Source organism: Anoplolepis gracilipes, chromosome 7 (assembly GCF_047496725.1).
Source record: "Anoplolepis gracilipes chromosome 7, ASM4749672v1, whole genome shotgun sequence".
NCBI classification, from domain to species: domain Eukaryota; kingdom Metazoa; phylum Arthropoda; class Insecta; order Hymenoptera; family Formicidae; genus Anoplolepis; species Anoplolepis gracilipes.
The window spans coordinates 13,397,140-13,417,570 of record NC_132976.1 but is presented as its reverse complement, the minus strand read 5'-3'; the positions used below and the strand labels follow the sequence as shown (position 1 = coordinate 13,417,570).

Genomic DNA, 20,431 nt, shown 5'->3' with positions numbered 1-20,431 from the left:
TGCTTTAACATGGCGTTCCATGTGTAGTCGTGAAGAGTATAGTAATATGCGGGGTCGAGCCCATAACTCTTGATGCAACTCGCGGAAATTTTCAAAAATGTGGGCTAGTAACAAGACATCAGTTTTGAGGTATAAATCACTATATTCGCCTAGCGTTCGAATGGAGAATCGCTTCCACACAATTTCAGCGTGCGCGTAATCGCTCTCGGATACTGTGTTACCAGTTAAAGAGCTGTAAAATGATTCTCGCGATGGTAAACACGCATCTTGCAATTTATCTACGCAGTCAATGTACTGGTACGGGAAGACACCTTTTCTTGTTAGTAAATTGAAATCCTCGGCGGATAAATTTTTAAATTCCATTTGTAAAATTTTGGGTTTATCCTTGCTCAGAAAAGACGCCAATTTGTCGAGATTTGTTATAAGAAATTTATATGAATCTATGAAACGTAATTTAATGTGATTTCCCGGTTTGTCTTTCGTACCCTTAACATGTTTTGTAAATGAAATATATTTTTCTTTTGTTATCGGAAGTAAATCGATTCCTCCTTCGAACGCTGTGGCTATTTCCTCGATCATAAAGTGAGAATCAGACCGGATAAATTGTGAAATACTATTAAAATGCAAAAAGATTCTTTCTAATTTAGATTGTAATTTGAATGCGCGGGACCTCTGTACCGTCCGGTCAAATGACAATGATTGCGTACGCGCGTATCAACATCTTCCACAAATGGTTTCTCACATATATGACACTGAGTCGCGCTTCGAAATTCTTTCCATTCATCTTGCGTTAAATTTACCATGGGGACATTGGTTGTTAAAATATTTTCTACACGTTGCTACAAATTTTTAAGTTCGTTGGCGAACCATGCAACGCAATTGGCTTTGCGACGAGAATGATACGCGGATAACGAATTATCGCACGAGCAATGTACATAATAAGCGATACTAAATACTTGGTGATGTTGATAAAAACTTTCTTCTTCTTTTTTCACCAAAACGCACTCCAGGTCGGCGTACATGACGAAAGGTAGTCGCTCCTTCCTGTTGTATTTGGTGAATGCGAGCCACCTGTCCTTATCGCTTGGTAACCGGATAGCGCAGTCGTTCATCTTTCCACAGTCTATTGTATGCGACTGTAGTTTCTCGTTCGAGTGAAAATAGTGCATGCATCTGTAAAATAAAAGTTAAAATTTTTATATTCTTGTTTTAAATATTTCTAGACAGTTTTATTAAATATACATACCGATCGCAGATATATTTTTTAATCTTGTATTTGCTGAGTTGCATACTAACAAGTCTGGATAAATTCTTGATCCACGCGAACTGTCCGATATCTCGCGCATTTTGCACGTAGAACAAGTTGACGTACTTGTCCCTCTTTTGCTCCGTAAGGCGTAACGGGATAATGTTTTCATTCTCGATGGTATACACATTGATTGAAATGTCATTATAAATTTCAAACTTTTTAATTTGATCAAGAGTAACTGGAAACTCAATATCTTGGAAATTCAGTACTGTTGTATAATGCGGGTACGATGATTGTCGGTCTGTATGTCTTTCAACTGGATACAGAGCAGCCACTACCGTCCATGCAAAACATGCATTGTCTTGAGATTGCACGTTAACCACTGCTCGTATCATTATTATCTTTCGCGGTAATTGCACGCAACATCCGGTGCGCATAGGATTATATTTATTTATATTTACAGTCAAATTTAGTATACGTGATAATGCCCATCCGCTATCGCGTTCCTGAAATTCTTCGAGCAATGCAAGGATGGGCTCGACGACTCGCCGCTCATACCACTCGCGTAAATCGGATGTACAAAAGAGTTCAAAGTTTCTCGTATTGATTGATTTATTGGCGCGCTTATTGCCCGCCACAAACTCGCCGTACTGTATTCACTTTCACACTGTTGTGTTTTTGCATAACCTCTCGCACGTGCTTGAGCACAATGTCGCTCGCGTCTTCCAAAAATTGACGAGGTTTGATGTGATTATAATTTATAACCGTACCAGTCAAGATACGACCTTCGAACGCCGTATAGATCTCTCGCCAAATTAATCCATTTTCTCGCGAACTGCATCCTGCACCCGCGTGTACGAAACGCCTGCGCAACACATTTTTCAGTCCTTCGAGTCGCGCGATTCGAGCAATCAGCGATTGTCGATTTCCGATCGATAATCGTGGTCGTTTAATTCGACTTTATTCTTTCAACTCGATACATTCATCACATTGCGCCTCCCACGCAATGTACTCCTCCACTGAATTTATCCGGGTGGATTGCTCCCACACAATTTGCTCCGCCATGTTTTTCAGACCGAACAAGATGCACGACTCGAAAATAATGGAGATGCACCTCTTTGCGATTTTATATCGCGATTCATAAACGTTTCTATTACGCACTTCGCGATTTGTCATCTAACGATGACGTCATGTCAAAAAATTTTTTTGCTGTATTTTAAATATTAGCAGCTGCACATCGGCGCTCGAAAGTTTTGCAGTTTCAAATTACATGCAGCTGCATTCCGCGATTTGTCATGTCTCGTTGGATTGTCACCTATGGACGACGTCATCTCAAAGATTTGTCATATTTCGAATATTAGCAGCCGTATATCGACGCTCGAAAGATTTGCGGTTTCAAATTACATATAGTTGTCATTTAACCTTGACAATTTTGCGATTTGTCACGCACACTTTAAACATTTTAGTAAGATTTGTCAGCGCATGGATAATTTGTAGTTTCAAATTACATGCAGCTGCGAGTTACTTTTTGATAATTTGTCACGTACATTTAGAATATTCAGGTGTGATTTCATCAAAAAATGCTGTATCAACAATCACCCTCTCCACATTGCAGTGTGTAGTGCTAAATTGTGTTCTAATACTTAAAATAATTTGGTCTCCGCTAAAGGAAGCAATATGAATTATTACGTCCCGATTACGGACACTCTGCCAAAGAAAGAGTAAGTTTTATTTTTTAAATAATATTTTTATTATTTATATTAGTTTTAAATAATATTTTTAATATTTATATTAATATTATATTTTTAATAACATTTTTTCTAAAATTTTGCAGCATTTCATCCGTGTTTCATCGCGCGGGTCGTATCTTGGGAAGAAGGTATGCTCTAACCCCGACATCATACAAATACTTGGAGATTGGAATAAGCGTCGGAGCTATGTCATATGTGGAATTACTTGTTGGTGATAACCGAGGCAATCAAATAATATTGCCTATCGTTACCTGGCACTCATTGATGCAGAAACGTGCTGATATTGAACGACATATACAATCGACTGAAAGTGCGCTATTATGGATCTGCGATCTATCTATCCAAATGATTACATTAACTGAATCCAAGATTGTTAAATTAACATTATCTAATAATTCTTTGTATATGCATCCGCAAACATTGGTGCATTTATTCGATTTTGAAGACTGTATCGATCATATGCATCTGGCTATGTCAGAATACATATATTGTTAATGAAAAGTTTAAACAATTTGTTAGCGTTTTGCAACGCAACAATATCACTGACGTTTACGATGCGGTAAAAGTGATAGTGAGAGTGATGCGTTTGACGGCAAATCACTCGTAGATTGTGAATTGTTAACATGTGCTGTAAATGATTTACTCTATGATGTTTGCAATAAATAAATTACCGTTTTTATTACTGATTTTTATTATTTTTTTTCGCCTATTCTTTATAAAACGTATGATATATATAGTTGGATGTACATTCATTCTGCTAAAGATGTTAAAAAATGCTGATGCAGATGAGACATGATACTCGAGTTAGAGGGAGATGAGAGATGTGAGATGAAAATATATATTTGGGAGGAGCGTGTACCGTAGAAGAGTTTGCGACCATCCTTGTGACAATCTTGTCGCATCTGATAAAGAAAACGCGAGTTTGGAAGAAAACGCGAGTTTGCGATCATCCTTGTGACATTTTTTTTGTTATATCTGATAAAAAAAACTTTGTGCTTATAGATGACTTGATGGACATTTCGTCCGATTCATTCGAGTCGTCCGATTTGTCCGAGTCGCCTAATTCACTTTTGATGAACATTTCATCCGATTCGTTCGAGTCGTCCGATTCGTTCGAATTTGCCGAATTGTCCGATTCGATGGACTTTTCGTCCGAGCATTCTGATTCGGATGTAGAATCCTTACACGATAGTGTTTTTGACGGTAATTCTAATGATTTCAGTGATGTTGTAGAACCTATTAATCATACGTTAGATGATGTACAAGTACATACATATAATGAAATGAAACAACTGTGCACTATATCTTTTTATTATAAACCTGGGATTTCTGTTACACATTGTATATCGTGTTTCATGCGATTACCGGAGAGATCACAGATTAGGAGTGATGTGATATGCACACATCAAAGTGAAGTTTATCAACAAATCCGTGATTTACATGAAAATGCGGCGGATGTCTGAGACCGCTGTATCATCTAATACCGTGTAATTTTTGTCCGTTTTGTATGAAAAATAAAACTATTATTGTGTAAGTGTCGCGATAAGATGCGGTGGAGAGAACGTTCCGACGCCCTCGGTGGCTCTGTGACTTCTGTGGTGCAGTTTTTGCGAAATCGTGTAATTGGTTTGCCAAAGACTCATACGAGATCGCTAAAATTGTTTTTCGAGATTCGTGATGATATAGACTTTTTATGTGATGTGATCAATGAGGATACTGAAGTAGAACTTTTACAATTTGAGGATCCTGTTGTTGCGGAAATGAAGCATCTCCGAAAAGAAAAGCTGCTATAGATGATAAGAGAGAAAAAAGGATAGACTTTTTAGAAGAGAAAAGAAAGCGACTTGTCTCTCACGCAATTAATACACGCATGTGGTAAACGAAGAAATTCTGCATGAATTGTGTGTGTATTTATAATTTTTATCATTTTTATAAAATTTTAAAGATGTTAATAATGATGTTTTTTTTCAGAAGATGCTGCGGCGCGCTGTCCCTCCTTCCCCTTATTTTATTTTTTTATCTTTTTATATTTTCTATTTTATATTGTATATTTTCATATTTTATATTTTTTATTAGATATTTTCATACTTTTTATAGCTATTCAATTAGAATTATCTATATGAATGCTGTGTGAAGCGACAGTCCACGTCAGCGTTTAATTTTTTTATCAGCTGTGAAGAGTAAGCATTCGTATTAACTCTTATGTCATGCTCATCCCCTACCCTATTTTTTTACCGAGACGTTACCTAGCCTCCGCTGGAGCTGTCATAAAATGTCAGACAGTGATCCAGTTATATTGTAAAGTTAAAAAATGTCGCAAATTATAGCATTTATAGATGGGCTTTTTGCGTCGGGATACCACCTGCGGCTTTCCGAGGGGATTGACCGGCGATGGTACCGCCGGTCAATCTGACGAGTGAGAAATTTGGCCCGCGCCCTATTCCAGGCGGTATTGAACGTATTATTCGGAGATGTAATTTTTATTATTATTTTATACGTTCTTATTTATAATATATTTATAATATATTTATATTTATAATTATTAATTTTTTATAGATTTTCCGCATAAATACAGATTCAATCCCTGGATATATCAACATCGCGCACATGGAGAAGGTGCGCTGGGTGCGGGCCTACAAAAAAAAGAGCGCCGAATGGGAGGATTTGTGGGGCGATGGTTCCGGTACCCGAGAGTTAGACGCGGAGTATCCGCATATGTATGCGGATATCTTCTCCCTCCGCAGGCTATTTGGAGAGGAGCCCCTAGTATTGTAAATATCTCTATATAATATGGTCAAATTTTAGATATTTTTTTTTAAGGTACTAATAAAGATGTTCATTTTCTTTTCTGTTACAGAAGCAGCCGTCGTGAGTTTCCCCTCCGCCTCTCTCCGACTAATTTTTAGTTTTCTTTTTATTAAGTTTTATATTTAATATCATTTTATATCTTTTTATATCTTTTTATATCTTATTATATCTTTTATATTTTTAAATTTTATATTTTTAATTTTCATATTTTCATATTTTATATATTATATTTTATATTATCTTTTATATTTAATATTAAATTTTCTATTTTTAAATTTTATATTATATTATATTTTTAATTTTAAAACACACACACACACACACACATACACACACTTTATATGTATACACTTTTTGAATAAAAAATTATATTTATGATAAATACGTATATTGCTATTTGCACCTTCTTCATCAATCCCATCCTTCTTCCTTCACATATTATATATATATATATATATAATTAGATATAATAACTTAATATTTAATATAATAAGTTAATATTTAATATTTAATATTTAATATGTATATAAAAAAAATTTAATATATAAAAACTTAACACAAAAACATATTTTCTCGCGTACGCCTTAGCTTCTGTCTTATCGCGCTTCCGCTATCCTTTCTCCGCATCCTCCTTCTTTCTCTCTCACACTATCATTCTATTGTAATCTTCTCCTTTTCCCACCACGCGTGCTCTCCTTGTCATACGCTATGTATTGTACAATGCACATAGCGGTCTCCTTATCCTATCCTATCCTATACTACGCGTCTATCGCTCCGTCTCTCTCTATCGCGTTGCGAACGCCTATCGCGCCATCTCTCTCTATCCCTTCCCTACTCGCGGACCCATCGGTTACGCCGCGAACCTCTCTTCCCCCTTCTCGGCAAACCCCTCGTCTACCGGCTGCGTCGCGGACCTCTTCCCCCTTCTCCGCAAACCTCTCGCTTACCAACCGCATCGCGGACCTCTCTTTCCTCTCCGCAAACCTCTCGCATACCAACCGCGCCGCGGACCTGCGTGACGTTATCCTCCCGCGCCCGCGGTTCCCCCTACCCCCACACCCTCCTCGAGCTCCTGGGTTAGAAACCCTCCTATATCACTACTATAATGTCTTCACAGAAGAAAGCCACCGCCGTCCATTCGTCTTTCCTGTCCAAAATTGCCTCGACCATGCTGGACAGGAAAACATAGCGCTCCGCAGGATACGGCAGCTCTCTAACCACGCAGGGCACTCGGCCAGTATGTGCTCTGCCTTGTCCAACGGGGCGCCACAATGGTGACACATCGTGGTCGGCTCTTTTCCTATACGGTGCAGGTACTCCCCGAAACAGCCGTGGCTTGTGAGCACCAGTTTATAACTGAGGGCGCCATGCCTTCTACTCACCCATTCTTCCAACAATGGATGGATAGCTCCAACAGCGCGTAGGCCCTTCCTTGCATCAGCAAGGGTCTCTTGCCATTCAATTGTTTTGCGTTGCCGGAGTAGGACTCGCTGCCACGCTTCGATCTTTTTTACCAGTGCCGGGAATTCTCGCCTTCCCTCCTCTTGGGCTTGTTGGCGACGAGCCAATTTGATGTTGTACATCTCGGTGTACACGCCCACCGCCATCTCCCCGGGGGAAGGCTCCCCGCCACTATGCACGCCGCCTCGTAGGAGATAGTTCAGTACCTCTTGATGATACGAAGGGCCATCCGCCGCTGTACGTCTCTGAGTACTTTTCGTATGCGGTGGCTGACGCCTATCCGTTCGTGCCACACGGGGGCACCGTACATTGCAGCAGACTGCACTACCCCCATATAGAAGCGATGCGTTCCATCCCTGGACCCCTCTAAGTTCGACATCAGCCTGCCAAGACTGGCTGCTGCCGTATGAACTTGGGGGGGCCAACCGGTTGAAGTGCGGCCCGAAATCTTAACGGCTGTCGAGAACGAGATTCAGATATCGCATTTACGTCCCGATTCCGACCTTGACGCCCTCAATCTCCAAGAAGTCTCTGTCCTCCGGCGACCCCCTGACGCAAGGCCGAGCAAGCCATACGACCTCGGTCTTGTTAAGAGCTTCAAGCCCAGAGCCCTGATCCTGCCGACCACATGTGCCACCGCCACCTCAGCTAGTGCGATAGCGCTTCCCCAGTTATTCTCCCAGGTCATGACCATGGTATCATCCGCGTAACAAACCATAGCCACGCCCGGGAGGAGGGTGCCTCGCAACATCCAGTTATAATCGAAGTTCGACAGGAGAGGTCCTAGGACCGATCCCTGCGAAACCTCCCTACGGGTCTCCCTCTTTCCCATTTTTGCGTACCGCCCCGGGTACTCTACCCACCTGTCTCTCAGATAGACCCGGACCACGGACATCAAATATACGGGAATCCCATGATGTTTAAACGTCTCCCGTATACATTCCCAGGGAAGAGAGTTGAACGCGTTGGCGGTGCCTCTAGACATCGACAACACCCTCTCTCCCCGGGAGATTGCCGCGTCCAAGAGGCCTTGACACGCTTGACAGCGTCTATCGTCAATCGGTCCTCTCCGAATTGGCAGTCCGCCAAGATAGGTGTTTTCTAAGGCGGGCAGCTATGATTCGCTCAAAGAGCTTGCCCGTCTCGTCCAGTAGGCAAATGACGCGGTACGCCGAGGGAGACCCTGCGGGCTTCTCCTCCTTTTGGAGGAGCACCATATTCGCTACCTTCCATATTGCCAGAAATTTTCCGCGCTCGAGGCAGCTATTAAAGAAGTGCCTCACATCCTCTCCAGGACCTCCAAGGTCAAGGCCAGGGCCTTTACGGGGATACCATCCGGCCTCGGAGCCGTTGACTTAGCCCGAAGCCTTTTCATCACTCCGCAAAGCTCCTCCGTTACTCCTAGTTCCTTCGTCCATGACCCTTGACATTGGATGGGGTACGTCTTCAGACAGGCCACCTCCCCCTCATCTAACGGGAATAGGATGGAGATGACCTCTACGTCGGGAGGGCGGCCCTGCTTTGAGGCATAGCAGCGTCACAGATCTCCGTGAACACTCCCCGAAGCCGAATCATCTCCTCATCTACATTTCCGGCGGGACGGACCAATTCTCCGGACCAACTTTCGCGATGACGGCGGCCATCAGAAGGTCGCGATCCAGCTTCTTGACTGTCCATCGTAGTGGAGATTTACCTCTCCCCCGAGTGGACCTCTCCTGCATGAAACCCAAGGAGGGGTCGGAGACGTCGAACCGTATGTATCGGTGGTTCGATAACTCCTCCTCCCCCTCCAGCACATTACAGCCGGAGGCCATGCGAGCCAGGTGGGAGCATCCCAACATAACGTCGATTACGGATTCCCCGTTTCTGCGCACGCATATGAGGGCCTGGCCTCTATTTAAGAGTATGAGACCAAGCTCCTCGGCCTACTCTTCGAGGGCCTCGCTTCTGCTGCTCACCGAGGAGTCCCAAGTCCTTGACTTGGTATTGGGGTCTCCGGCGATCAGCATAGGGCGGGACAAAAAGCGCCTGACCATGCCCTTCACCCCGTCCAGCAGTTCTTCAAATTCAGCGAGGCCTCGTTGAGGAGTAGATCCCCACCACTGTTATCTCTCCCGTTGGCGGTTACAAACCCCTTCCTCTTTACAACGGGCGTGAAAGGGAGGAATCCGCGCCGTCCACTACTCATTATGGCCACCAAGCCGCACTCGTCCCCTTAGAACTTTCTGTGTTTAGGGATCGAGTACGGCTCAGCGGTCACAGCCAAATCAATTGACCACTCGGCCACATGCTGATACAGAAGGTCCTACGCCCTGGTGGAGTGGTTGAGATAGGCCTGGATGAGGCAATGGACACTCATTTATGATGTTTTCATCGTCTCCTCCCGGCTCCGCCGCACTGGTAAGGAATTTTGAACTCCTTTCCTTCCCGTAGGATTCCTTATGAAACCTCCTTTTTCCTACCAGGGACTCAAGTCACCCCTCTCCCCTGAAACGTTGAAAAAATGACAAACTCCTCCGATCTCGAGCAGGTTTTCCGTTCTTTTTATATTTGTTTGGATTCTAAGATATCTTTTTATATTGTCACCTCTAAGAGTGAGCACTTCCCTTTCGTTGGAGTATCCTTCCATTCCCTCTCTCTCAGAATTAGGAAGATGTACAGGTTGAATGCAAAATTTTTAATATACTTAGCGGAGTGTTCGGCTATCGTCCTTGCGGTCGAGGATATTATTGAAAACAATATTAGAGACTTCATATTCTCTTTCAGCGTAATCAGTAAGATAGTCTCGAAAAGAATTTTTCATGACGTTAATTATTTAATTCTAACTTTTAAAAACAGACTGAGATCTGCTTCTTTACTGGGCATCTCTATTCAACTTGGATCTCGTCCCATATCGGAATATCTGGTAACGAGATAGCGGACGAATCAACATCCGGTGTTGGTATTGTATTTATTATATCAAACGCTCGCCACGACAATAAGTCGCGTAACCGTTAATCCGCTTAGCAGAATCAGCCGCTGTGCAATGTCGGCGTGGCACCTTTATCTGGCGATCCAGTGTCTATTCATTACTTCTATTACGATAATTCTACCATCAGGTTTGACTATCTAGTGTAATCATTTCTGTTAGCTTTCTCTGTTTCAATTCTGAGTCTTCACCTTTGATCTGTTAATCTCAATTGCTTAATCATTACGCTTTCTTACAGCTCATTGTTCTTTATAATAAAGATTGTTATTTTATTTTTTTATTGTAATCTTGGCTGATTTATTTTGTATTCGTTTATTTATATGTCGCATCTCTGTATCGTATACCTCTCGTTTATCACGAACTCAACATCCGCCCTGCCCCTCTACCGCTAGTCGACCCATGTCGGAGAACTTTAGCGTTTGGCGACTTTTGGTGCGTTTCGCGAAATGACGCGTCACCACATCTGGCGTCCAATTCTCGAGATCGCGCGATGTTCTCACATCCGCTGTGGCACGCATGAAACCTCCCCGTTCCTTATCTGTGCGTTTTCTCTATCATTTCGCTTTCTTTTTGACGACAATCGCACAACCCGTTTCCTTCCATCTTATCCCACAGCTCTCTCTGAGCGGCGGAATTGCTCCCATTCTGTCGCATCTCCGTCTCGCGCACGCGATCGAGTAGCGGAGAAAAGAATGGACGCGCGCGTGCGGGGTTAACTACCTATTCTAATCTTCGGTTAGAAAAATTGTCGCAATATATACATATATATATATATATTTACTTGCAAAAAAACGAGCCATAAAAAATGAGCACAATTTTTTAACATCTTTCAATAGTGATAACTTAGCCTGAAATCATCATATCAAAAAAAACCGAAGCTAAAAACAAAGCTTGAATATTCCTCTTAACAACTAAAAAATATACAGAAAAGTTACAAAAAATATTTTACTAAATAGCGATTTTTAAAGATAACTTTTACAAAATTAGAAAAAAATTTTTAAATTTTTGTATTGCGCAATGGAGTCAACACTTCGTACAAAAATATATGGATTTTTAAACTTATTCATTTCCTAACAAATCCATATTTTATATAGGTATATATATATTTATCTAAATTTCTTCCTATTAAATCAAAGTTATTAGGCAGCATTTTAACGGAACTTGTTCGTGAGAAATAAGTTCTGCTAAATGCCGCCAATATGGAAAAAGCAAATTTGGAATGGTAATACATAAAATAATAGGTAGTAATAAATAAGAATATTAGGAGATGCGCTCCAAGGAAATTGAAAATTAAGAAATATATTATTAAAAAGGTGATTTTATTTCAAATTAATAAACACATATAAGTAATACTCAATATGATTACATAATATTTTCTAATTATGACATACATACGTTACTAAAATTGCAATAAATTATTTAATTATTAAATATTATTAGACGATTGATTAAAAATTGGTTTAAAAATTTGATAATTTGTTCTTATTTTGCAGCATTTTGCAGGTTTCTAAACTTAATAAGCTTTTATTCGGCCTTTTTCTATCTTTCTTTTAAAAATCAGACCTGTTTTCATTAAAGGTCAGTTTTTATGAGAAATTTACAAAAATAATAGAATAGAATTGAAATTTTGACCGTGAATACAGAATTTGCTAATCATGAATAAAGAGTGATTACAAAAACCTTTGCCCATTTTCATAAGGATTTTGAGCCATCCACGCCCAGTCATCATATATAATTTTATAGATAATAATAGCAGTATTTAAGAAAAAATAATTTCTGATCCTCAATCTCTTGAAAGTAGTTCTGACCTACTAATAATGTCACTTTATTCAGTTTTATAGCTTATCATCAGAGCTGCCCATGACATAACAAATCTGTTATAAAATATCGATATTATATGTCTATATTATAAATATATCTATTACTATACTCAGAAGATATCCTTATGTCATTATTTACAAAATTATATATGATTGATGACTGAATACTTAGCTCGAAATAGGTCCTTTTTACTCGGCGAATAAAGAGCTTTGACTGCATTCTCAATATTTACTAAGATTTACATATTATTAACATATTTATATATTATTAATATTAATGTATAATTAATAATATATATTTATATATTATTAACGTAGTATAAACTTTACATATATTTTTTATGTTATACTCTTTTTTAATGCCTTGATAACGTAGCATACGATATTATGTAATTTATCACTTAAAATTATACTTTGGAGAACTGAAACATAAAACCGCGCGCTACGTTTATTATAATAATATCGTTCGTAAATTTGATATACAATAATACCATTCATTCTTATAATGCATAATATCTTTTATATACATAGGACAGTAATAATAAAAGCAGTGATCATTACAAATTGTGTAGAATTGTCAAACATTTGTAGTTAACTTTATGGTACTAATACACTTCTGCAATTCTATATGTAGTATCAAATTAGATATTCTCGTTCTAATATATAGTTAAGTCATATTCTTAATATATCAAAAACCAAATAACTTCCTTACTCTTAACTCATCTACTTAATTTTTATTCAAATTGCATTAGGTGTGTTTTATTTGCACTTTTACACTTACAATTAGATTCCTTTCTATCTCCCTCCCTTCCCTCTCTCTCTCTCTCTTTCTCTCTCTCTCTATCTTTCTCTTCACATATATATATATATATATATATATATATATATATATATATGTGTGTATGTATATTTATTTCTTGTCAAGTGCAATGAATTCTAGAGAATGAGTCACGGTCTGCATGTAGGTCTTGACACAAACATAGTGGGGGTATTCAAAAATTTAGATAATTTTAAATTAGTTCGCCTTGTGGCCACAAGAGCCGTGTTATTTGTCAGAGATGCGTGTATGCGCAATACATAACAAATAATACTAAATATCTGAGCATAAACAAGATATTAAATATTAAGAAGGAAAGAAAAAGAAAGAAAGAAAGAGAGAGTAAATCTTTCTTAATATTTAATTTAATTACTTGTCTATTGTGTTCAGACCCTAAATATTTAATATTAATAATATGTATTTATGGGAGTGTCCCGTTTGGCTACATTGATATTGACCATGGTCCTGATTGACTACATAACACTGACCACGTTGCAATTGGTCACGTTGATATTGACTACGGTCCCGATTGATCACCGTTTTGATTGACCATTGTCCCGATTGATCACAGTCACGATTGACCACGGTCCCGATTGACTATAGGGCTATTTCGAATGTGCAATTATACGGTTCCACATGGGTTTGCGACTTCCCACACAAAGCGACGTTCAACACATATCGACCCCTACTTCGGATGCGTGACAAAGCCTATAATTGTACTCTGCTAAGCTTTCAATTATTCGCATGTTTATATTACAAAATTTTGTTGTATATCAATCGGAACCGTGAGCAATCAGGACAATAGCCAATTCGGAGTGTGGTAAATTACAACATGATTAATATCAACATGGTCAATATTAACGTGATCAAATGGATGCCATTCTGTATATGTATATTAATAATATTAGCTAACAATAATTATTAAAAATAATAATATTTATTCATATACTTAATACTAATAAATATTAATAATAATTATATATATATATATATAACTTAAAAATATGCAGACCGAAAGAACAGAGAGACTATATTTTTTTGCAATCATTTCTATAAAACAAAATATCTTATATAAAATAATTTTAAAAGTTTTTTTCTTTATAACATTTGAATTATAAGCTTTTTTCTCTTTTAATGTTCTGCAACTCGTTTTACATTTTGGTATAGCGTACGGCTTGGCCATCGTAACTTTTTCTGCTTTTTCCGATAAAAACTTTTTCTGACAAAAAAAGTATTTTAAAAAAATGAACGCATAAAATTTATCAAAGAAAGTAAAGTTATAAACTTTCGAATAAAAAACAAAATAATTAATAATTAAGCATGTCGATGAAGATTAGGACTACCGTAACCTTAAATTTTAATAAAAAAATTAAGTACCAATCTTTTACTATACAAGTATGGACTGCTAACGCAAACTTCAGGTCTGTTGTCAACATTAAGCGCTTACAGGGCTATATAATACCAACGAGAAAACGGCGAATCAAAATAAAAGTGTGTAGAACTGTGATAAAATATAAAAAATTAAAAATATAATAAATATCATACATATCTAATAATTTTTTTAGAATTTAAAATATCATTACTATTTCTACAATGAATAGACCTCATGATTTGAATCTTGAGCTTTTGATATTTGATGGTGGCGTTGAAAATCAATAAATGTTGGATACAAAACCTCTCGTTTGCTCTAATGGGAAAAACTGGAGTGTTAGCAGTCCATACTTGTATAGTCAAAGGTACTGATACATCTGGCAAAGACGATAGAGAGAATGTACAAATGATATAAGAAATAAAAAAAAATAATATAAGAAACGAAAGAAAAATGTATCTTTAAAAATGTCATCTTTAAAACGCATAATTAAATTAGTGGGGTTATTTTTTGTCATTAGCATCGTATAGAGGCAGCAATAGTCTCTAATTTAATGGACAAATGTGACCCTTTTTTCACTATTAAAATTTAGCTTCGACCTTTTGCTCACAGAACGCGGAACCGCTTGGATCGAATTCAACATTTCAGTACAGTAATTGGTCGCTTTTTGCCACGCAGCAAGCGTTTCCGCGTCTTGTGGGCAGAAGCCTTTTGTTTCAAGACCTGTATATAAAACCGTGATGTAAAATGATCAGATTTAATGGTATATGTGTAGAAGGAACATGTGTTGTGCGCTGATTGCATTATATGTAATAAAATTAAGAACAATTCATTTTTTACTCATTTTGTCACTTATGATATCATAGTCACAAAATCACAAAGTGAAATAGTAACAGAGTAGCACAGGAAAAAATATTAAAATACTGAGAGATGTTAAGAAAATGAACATTTGACTATATTTTTTTTATATATCTAATACTGACGTTACTTACAGTTCAGTATCACATTTTTGTAACAGTATATTATTCATCTATTTTTCTTATTATATTTTAGAGTGAGAAAGTAAAATGCGATAACAAGAATCGCACAAATAATTTTAAGTTTAATTATCAATAATTTTTTACTAAATCACATTTAAAGTATTACAAAATTACTGTAAAATTTCATAGATGTGATAGGATTGCTAGGAGGTGAATATATGTATATATATTTACATGTTTTTCAAATTTTCAGCAGGATTATAACGAACCTATTATCTAATATTAAACAAGATGTTTCAACATAATTTTGAAGTAATCAATTGATATAATCAATACAAAATCATCGTATTATATATGTGGAAGCTTTCTAATTTTGCATTAAATTAATCTATCTCGCAATTTACCTATTTTCTGACCGCTAAAATATAACTTATAAACCTGAAGATCAACATTAATACCTTGCAAAATAAAAATGCATTTGACAAAAAATATCTTAAACCAATATAAAAACCAAAGAAACGAAAAAGTTTAAGGTTTTCTTTCGGAACTAGAGATACGTCTGGTCAATTGTTGATGAATGGTTGCGCTGTTTAGATCCTTCGATGGTGAAACAATACATGTTTCTTCTGTTATAATTGTAGTTGCAGTTGCACATGGCTCACGATCCACATGGCTCGGTGAAGCGTCTTTGACCAATCCACGAAGAAGCATGGCGGAACACGACCATGGAAATATCCTGTGTTTTAAATAGATAGTAGTAGTAGTAGTAGTAGTTTATTATTCCCCTAAGGGCCGATTTCACCGACGTCGGTTAACTTTAACCTCGGGTTAAATTATATCTTTATCTATTTTAGATAAGTTCAAGAGAAAAAGATGAACATATAATTTAACCCGAGGTTAAAGTTAACCGACGTTGGTGAAATCGGCCCTTAGGTTTAAAAAATATACAACTATACAAATATACAAATATACAACAATACAACTTCGCCCAAGTTCTTATACTATTGCTTAACCTAATTATATACATGCGTTTCAAATATATAATTTGGTGTAATATGTATGTAATAATACTTAATAAATTACTCACCATTTTAAAGCTAGTAGAATTTGCAAATAGCCTGGAATAATGGCATATTTTTCGTTGCATCTCATTGCTGTTATGATTTTGTCAGCTACAGCATTCGGACTCAGAGTTGGAATATATCTACAATACATTTTAAATATAACAATCTCTTTAAACTAATTGCGACAAATACATTGCGCTACACTGTGCGTGCGTGCGTGCGTGCGTGCGTACGTGCATATGTTATTTTTTGATATTCTATTCTCATAATTTTTTACCGAATATATTATTGTATAATACGCAGATATATATAAACATAATATACATATACATATATTACTTTTATGCGAATATATATATATATGTATACACACTTCTCAAAAAAATTAACGGGACAAAAATTTTTTGACGAAAAAATTATCAAACTGTGAAGTGCTGTAACTTTGCGACAAATTATCCTACTGAAACGAACCAAAAAAATTAAAGTTTGAAATGTCTACTTTGAGATGCTCTTGGGCCCATGATACATTCATTAATTTTTAAATTATGTGACTTTGAAGCTGAATAAGACAAATAAGGAAATAAAAATCTCAAGTTTATAATGTATTACACCGAGTGAAGTGATTTTTTCTAGTTTATCAAACCAATTTCGCGTGAAAGGCTGTTCCTTTAACTTTCATTTTGTTTCTTAGTTTTAGTTGTACGATTTTTTCTTGCCAAGTTATTCCACTTTAAACAAAAAACTCTTTCCAAACTTAAATAGGCCATATGAGGCGAAAAGATCATCGTACAGAAATGAAAAAAAAGCATTTTGAAACTTAAAGTATCAGCTTTCAAGTAGTAAGACTAAATTTTAGATATGACTTCTTTTTACATGCCGTTTTACACTTTGAATTCAGCTCCAAAATTTCAGTACGTCGACAATACAAATTAAGATGGCTGCACATAATCTAAAAATCATTCTTTCGGTTGCCCCAATTTAAGAATAAAAGTTGAAAATGTACTCTTTCAAATCACTTTGATTTTTTAGATTCAATTATTTTTAGCGGAGATATTCAACTTTAAAATTTGTAAGAGAATTTTAAACAGAATATGTATATAGTGAACGTATTCTTCATTGCGTCTATAGCTCAAAACAGGCGTACGCGTACGTGCGTGTGTGTAGTACAAGAGTGCGAAAGAAAGAAGGCAATTCTTTGCTTGCATCAGGATGATGAAGACATAGGAGAGATTAGAACCCCGTCTCTCCTGTGTTTTTACTCTCGAGGTAAGCTACAAGAATATGTAATAAAAAGTAGTGGGTTCTATTTAAGAAATTGAAAGTGACCTTCACGTGACCTTCAAATAACTTTCCAAAGTTAAACAAATGGTACTATCTTATGTTCCTCTTGAAACCATACAACTTTTATTTGAAACATTTTTCATTTAAACTTACAGATTTTTAGATTCAATCAATCCACTGGAATATCTAAAAATCCGTAAATTTAAATAAAAAACGTTTTAAATAAAAGTTGTATGGTTTCGAGGGGGCCATAAGATAGTACCATTGGTTTGACCTTGAAAAGTCATTTGAAGGTCACGTGAAGGTCACTTCAAGTTTTTTAAATGGAACACCCTATATATTTTTACATATTCTTGTAGCTTATCTCGAGAGCTTTCCAAAACACTTATGACAAAGTATTTATCATTAAGTATTTTTTGAGTTATAAGGCTTCAAAGTTGCAGTATTTTGACATAAAATACAAGATATCTTATTATACATTCATTTTTTGATTATCTTACTTTAATACTTTTATGCACAGAATAACGAGCCGAATCAATTGGCATAATTAAAACACATAATTATGTTAAAGTAAAAATCTGAATTTGCAACTAACAGTTACACATTTTTACTTTAACATAATTATGTGTTTTCTGTACACCAATTGATTCGTCTCATTATTCTGTGCATAAAAATATTAGAGTAAGATAATCAAAAAATGAATATTTTACGAGATATCTTGTATTTTATGTCAAAATACTGCAACTTTGAAGCCTTATAACTCAAAAAATACTTAATGAAAAATACTTTGTCATAAGTGTTATGGAAAGCTCTCGAGATGAGCTACAAGAATATGTAAAAATATATAGGGTGTTCTATTTAAAAAACTTGAAGTGATCTTCACGTGACCTTCAAATGACTTTTCAAGGTCAAACCAATGGTACCATCTTATGGCCCCGTCGAAACCATACAACTTTTGTCTGAAACATTTTTCTCTCCCGGGCTTAGTTTTCGAGATATTCGACTGGATGGATTAAAATGGTCCACCCTGTATATATATATATATATATATATATATATTTGCATAATTAAAAAAGTAAAATAACAAAAAATTTTAAGAAATTGATTTTATTAAAAAAATGAAAGAGAGAGAGTAGTTTTGTTTAAAAAACTTGTTGATCTTTACACTTTGAAAAATAGTTTTAAAAAGTTAAAATTCAACATTATGAACTTTTTATTTTTAAAATCTATAAATTTTATCTAAAATATATTCTTGTATAATATCAAGTTTTGAAGAAAACATTTTGCAACACTTTATGTGAAACATCCTGTACACACACACACACACACACAATACAGGGTATTTCACAACCTTCGTAACATTTTAATAGCTGTAAAAATTAGTACTTTTATAAAAAATATAATTTTTAAATAAATTTTTAAAATTTTCAAAACATAGATTAATTTTGTGAGTCATTGTATTAAATCGTAAAAATCATAAAATATTATTTACCTTGATTGAACATCATCGAACATACCGGTACTACGGATGAAGTAAGGACATACGACCGTTGTATTGATATCATATCCTTCATACTAAGAAAATATAAAATAGTTGATCAATTAGTTTGATAATATCTAAATCACCAGGCTATTTTGTGATTTTTACACATGCGTTATAACTATAACACATGCGTTCTAACTATAATTCCAAATATCTCCATATTGCCATAGATCATATGTATATTACTGGACTGCACATTCCATTATTTAGACTGTTGTCGAGTTACGGGAAAGAGACAGACATACTCGACCACGCGTGTGACAAGGAAACTTAGTAGACAGCTGTAGTTCCAAAGGGGGAATCCCTTCGATTGAAATGAATTTTTGCAAGTGATTTTGCTATGATATATAGAAATTATTTATAAAGGTCCTATCTTTGGGATTTTAATTCTAGCAGAGTTTAACCTAAAGACTGTAAATACTGTAAAGCTTGCAGCACTTTATTTCAAATATGATAACTGTTTGCAAAAAGCGAGATTTAATCTATCGTTGAGTGCTTCGGATGCGAAACGAGGTTTATGATTATACGAATTCACATAGGTTTGCGACTTTTCGTGCGAAGTAGTAGGTGTTGATTCTTGTTAATTTGTTGAAATGAGTGCATATAATATTTGTAGTAATTTTTCTTACAATTAATAATTAATGAGCGACGAGAAACATGTTTTGAGACGAGTTAAATGTTATGAAAACATAACCTTGATAATATATATATATATATATATAATATATATATATATATGTATATGAAAGTCATTGAAACTGAGTTTTGTTTTGTTGATTTTTATCATTTTCAGCGGTATTTTTATTTGTATCTTTTACACCATTGAAACTCATATGTGGGACCTTGATAAATGATCTTAATATTCTCCTTTGATCTTAATTTCTCCTTTTGCAAAGATCATTTTAAGGAAGGGTTCCCCTTTTGGAACAAAACTCACTTAGTTCTTTAAGGGACTTAATAGTTTCTTTATCACACCCGTAGTCGATTATGTCTGTCTCTTTCCCATAACTCGACAACAACCTAAATAATGAAATGTGCGGTTTAATAGTATATGGTCTATGGATGTTGAAGTCATGTTACCCACAATTGTTAAAGCAACTAATTTTGAAAAACTAGGAACAAGGTGCAACAACATTATGTTGAGCTCACATACCTGGTAAAAAATTTCTCATATATAATTATATATAACAATATAAAAGTATATAGAAATATATAAAATTCTGTATAAGTTATGTATAGTTATGTATAGTATGCATAATTTTGTATTATCGTTGACTGACATTTAGCTAACATTAATATAAAATTATATATAATTATACA

At 36.0% G+C, this 20,431-nt stretch overlaps 2 protein-coding genes across 3 annotated transcripts in view; both read right to left on the bottom strand.

Annotated features, from left to right (window-relative positions):
• Positions 1 to 6,908: 6,908 nt before the first annotated feature.
• LOC140667697 (uncharacterized) lies at positions 6,909 to 8,502 on the bottom strand. Its single transcript, XM_072895851.1, has 3 exons — positions 8,408 to 8,502; positions 7,773 to 8,318; positions 6,909 to 7,680 (listed from the first exon to the last, which is right to left on the bottom strand). The coding sequence occupies exons 1-3, from the start codon at positions 8,500 to 8,502 to the stop codon at positions 6,909 to 6,911; spliced, it is 1,413 nt and encodes a 470-aa protein (XP_072751952.1).
• Positions 8,503 to 11,537: 3,035 nt separating this feature from the next.
• Positions 11,538 to 20,431, bottom strand: part of LOC140667689 (short-chain dehydrogenase/reductase family 16C member 6-like) — a 40,117-nt gene continuing 31,223 nt past the window's right edge. For both annotated transcript variants that reach the window (XM_072895844.1, XM_072895843.1), the window contains 3 exons: positions 19,061 to 19,143; positions 16,311 to 16,427; positions 11,538 to 15,959 (listed from right to left, as the gene is read on the bottom strand). In XM_072895844.1, coding sequence (XP_072751945.1) covers positions 15,752 to 15,959; positions 16,311 to 16,427; positions 19,061 to 19,143 — 408 coding nt within the window. In that variant the 3' untranslated portion in view covers positions 11,538 to 15,751. The remainder of the gene's footprint in view (positions 15,960 to 16,310; positions 16,428 to 19,060; positions 19,144 to 20,431) is intronic.

Coding starts and splice junctions, on each gene's coding strand:
- LOC140667697 (XM_072895851.1), bottom strand. CDS start 8,502: ATGGAAGGTAGCGAATATGGTGCTCCTCCAAAAGGAGGAGAAGCCCGC. Junction 8,319..8,407: donor TTGCCTACTGGACGAGACGG/GCAAGCTCTTTG, acceptor GATTGACGATAG/ACGCTGTCAAGCGTGTCAAG. Junction 7,681..7,772: donor TGGAGATTGAGGGCGTCAAG/GTCGGAATCGGG, acceptor GGCCCCCCCAAG/TTCATACGGCAGCAGCCAGT.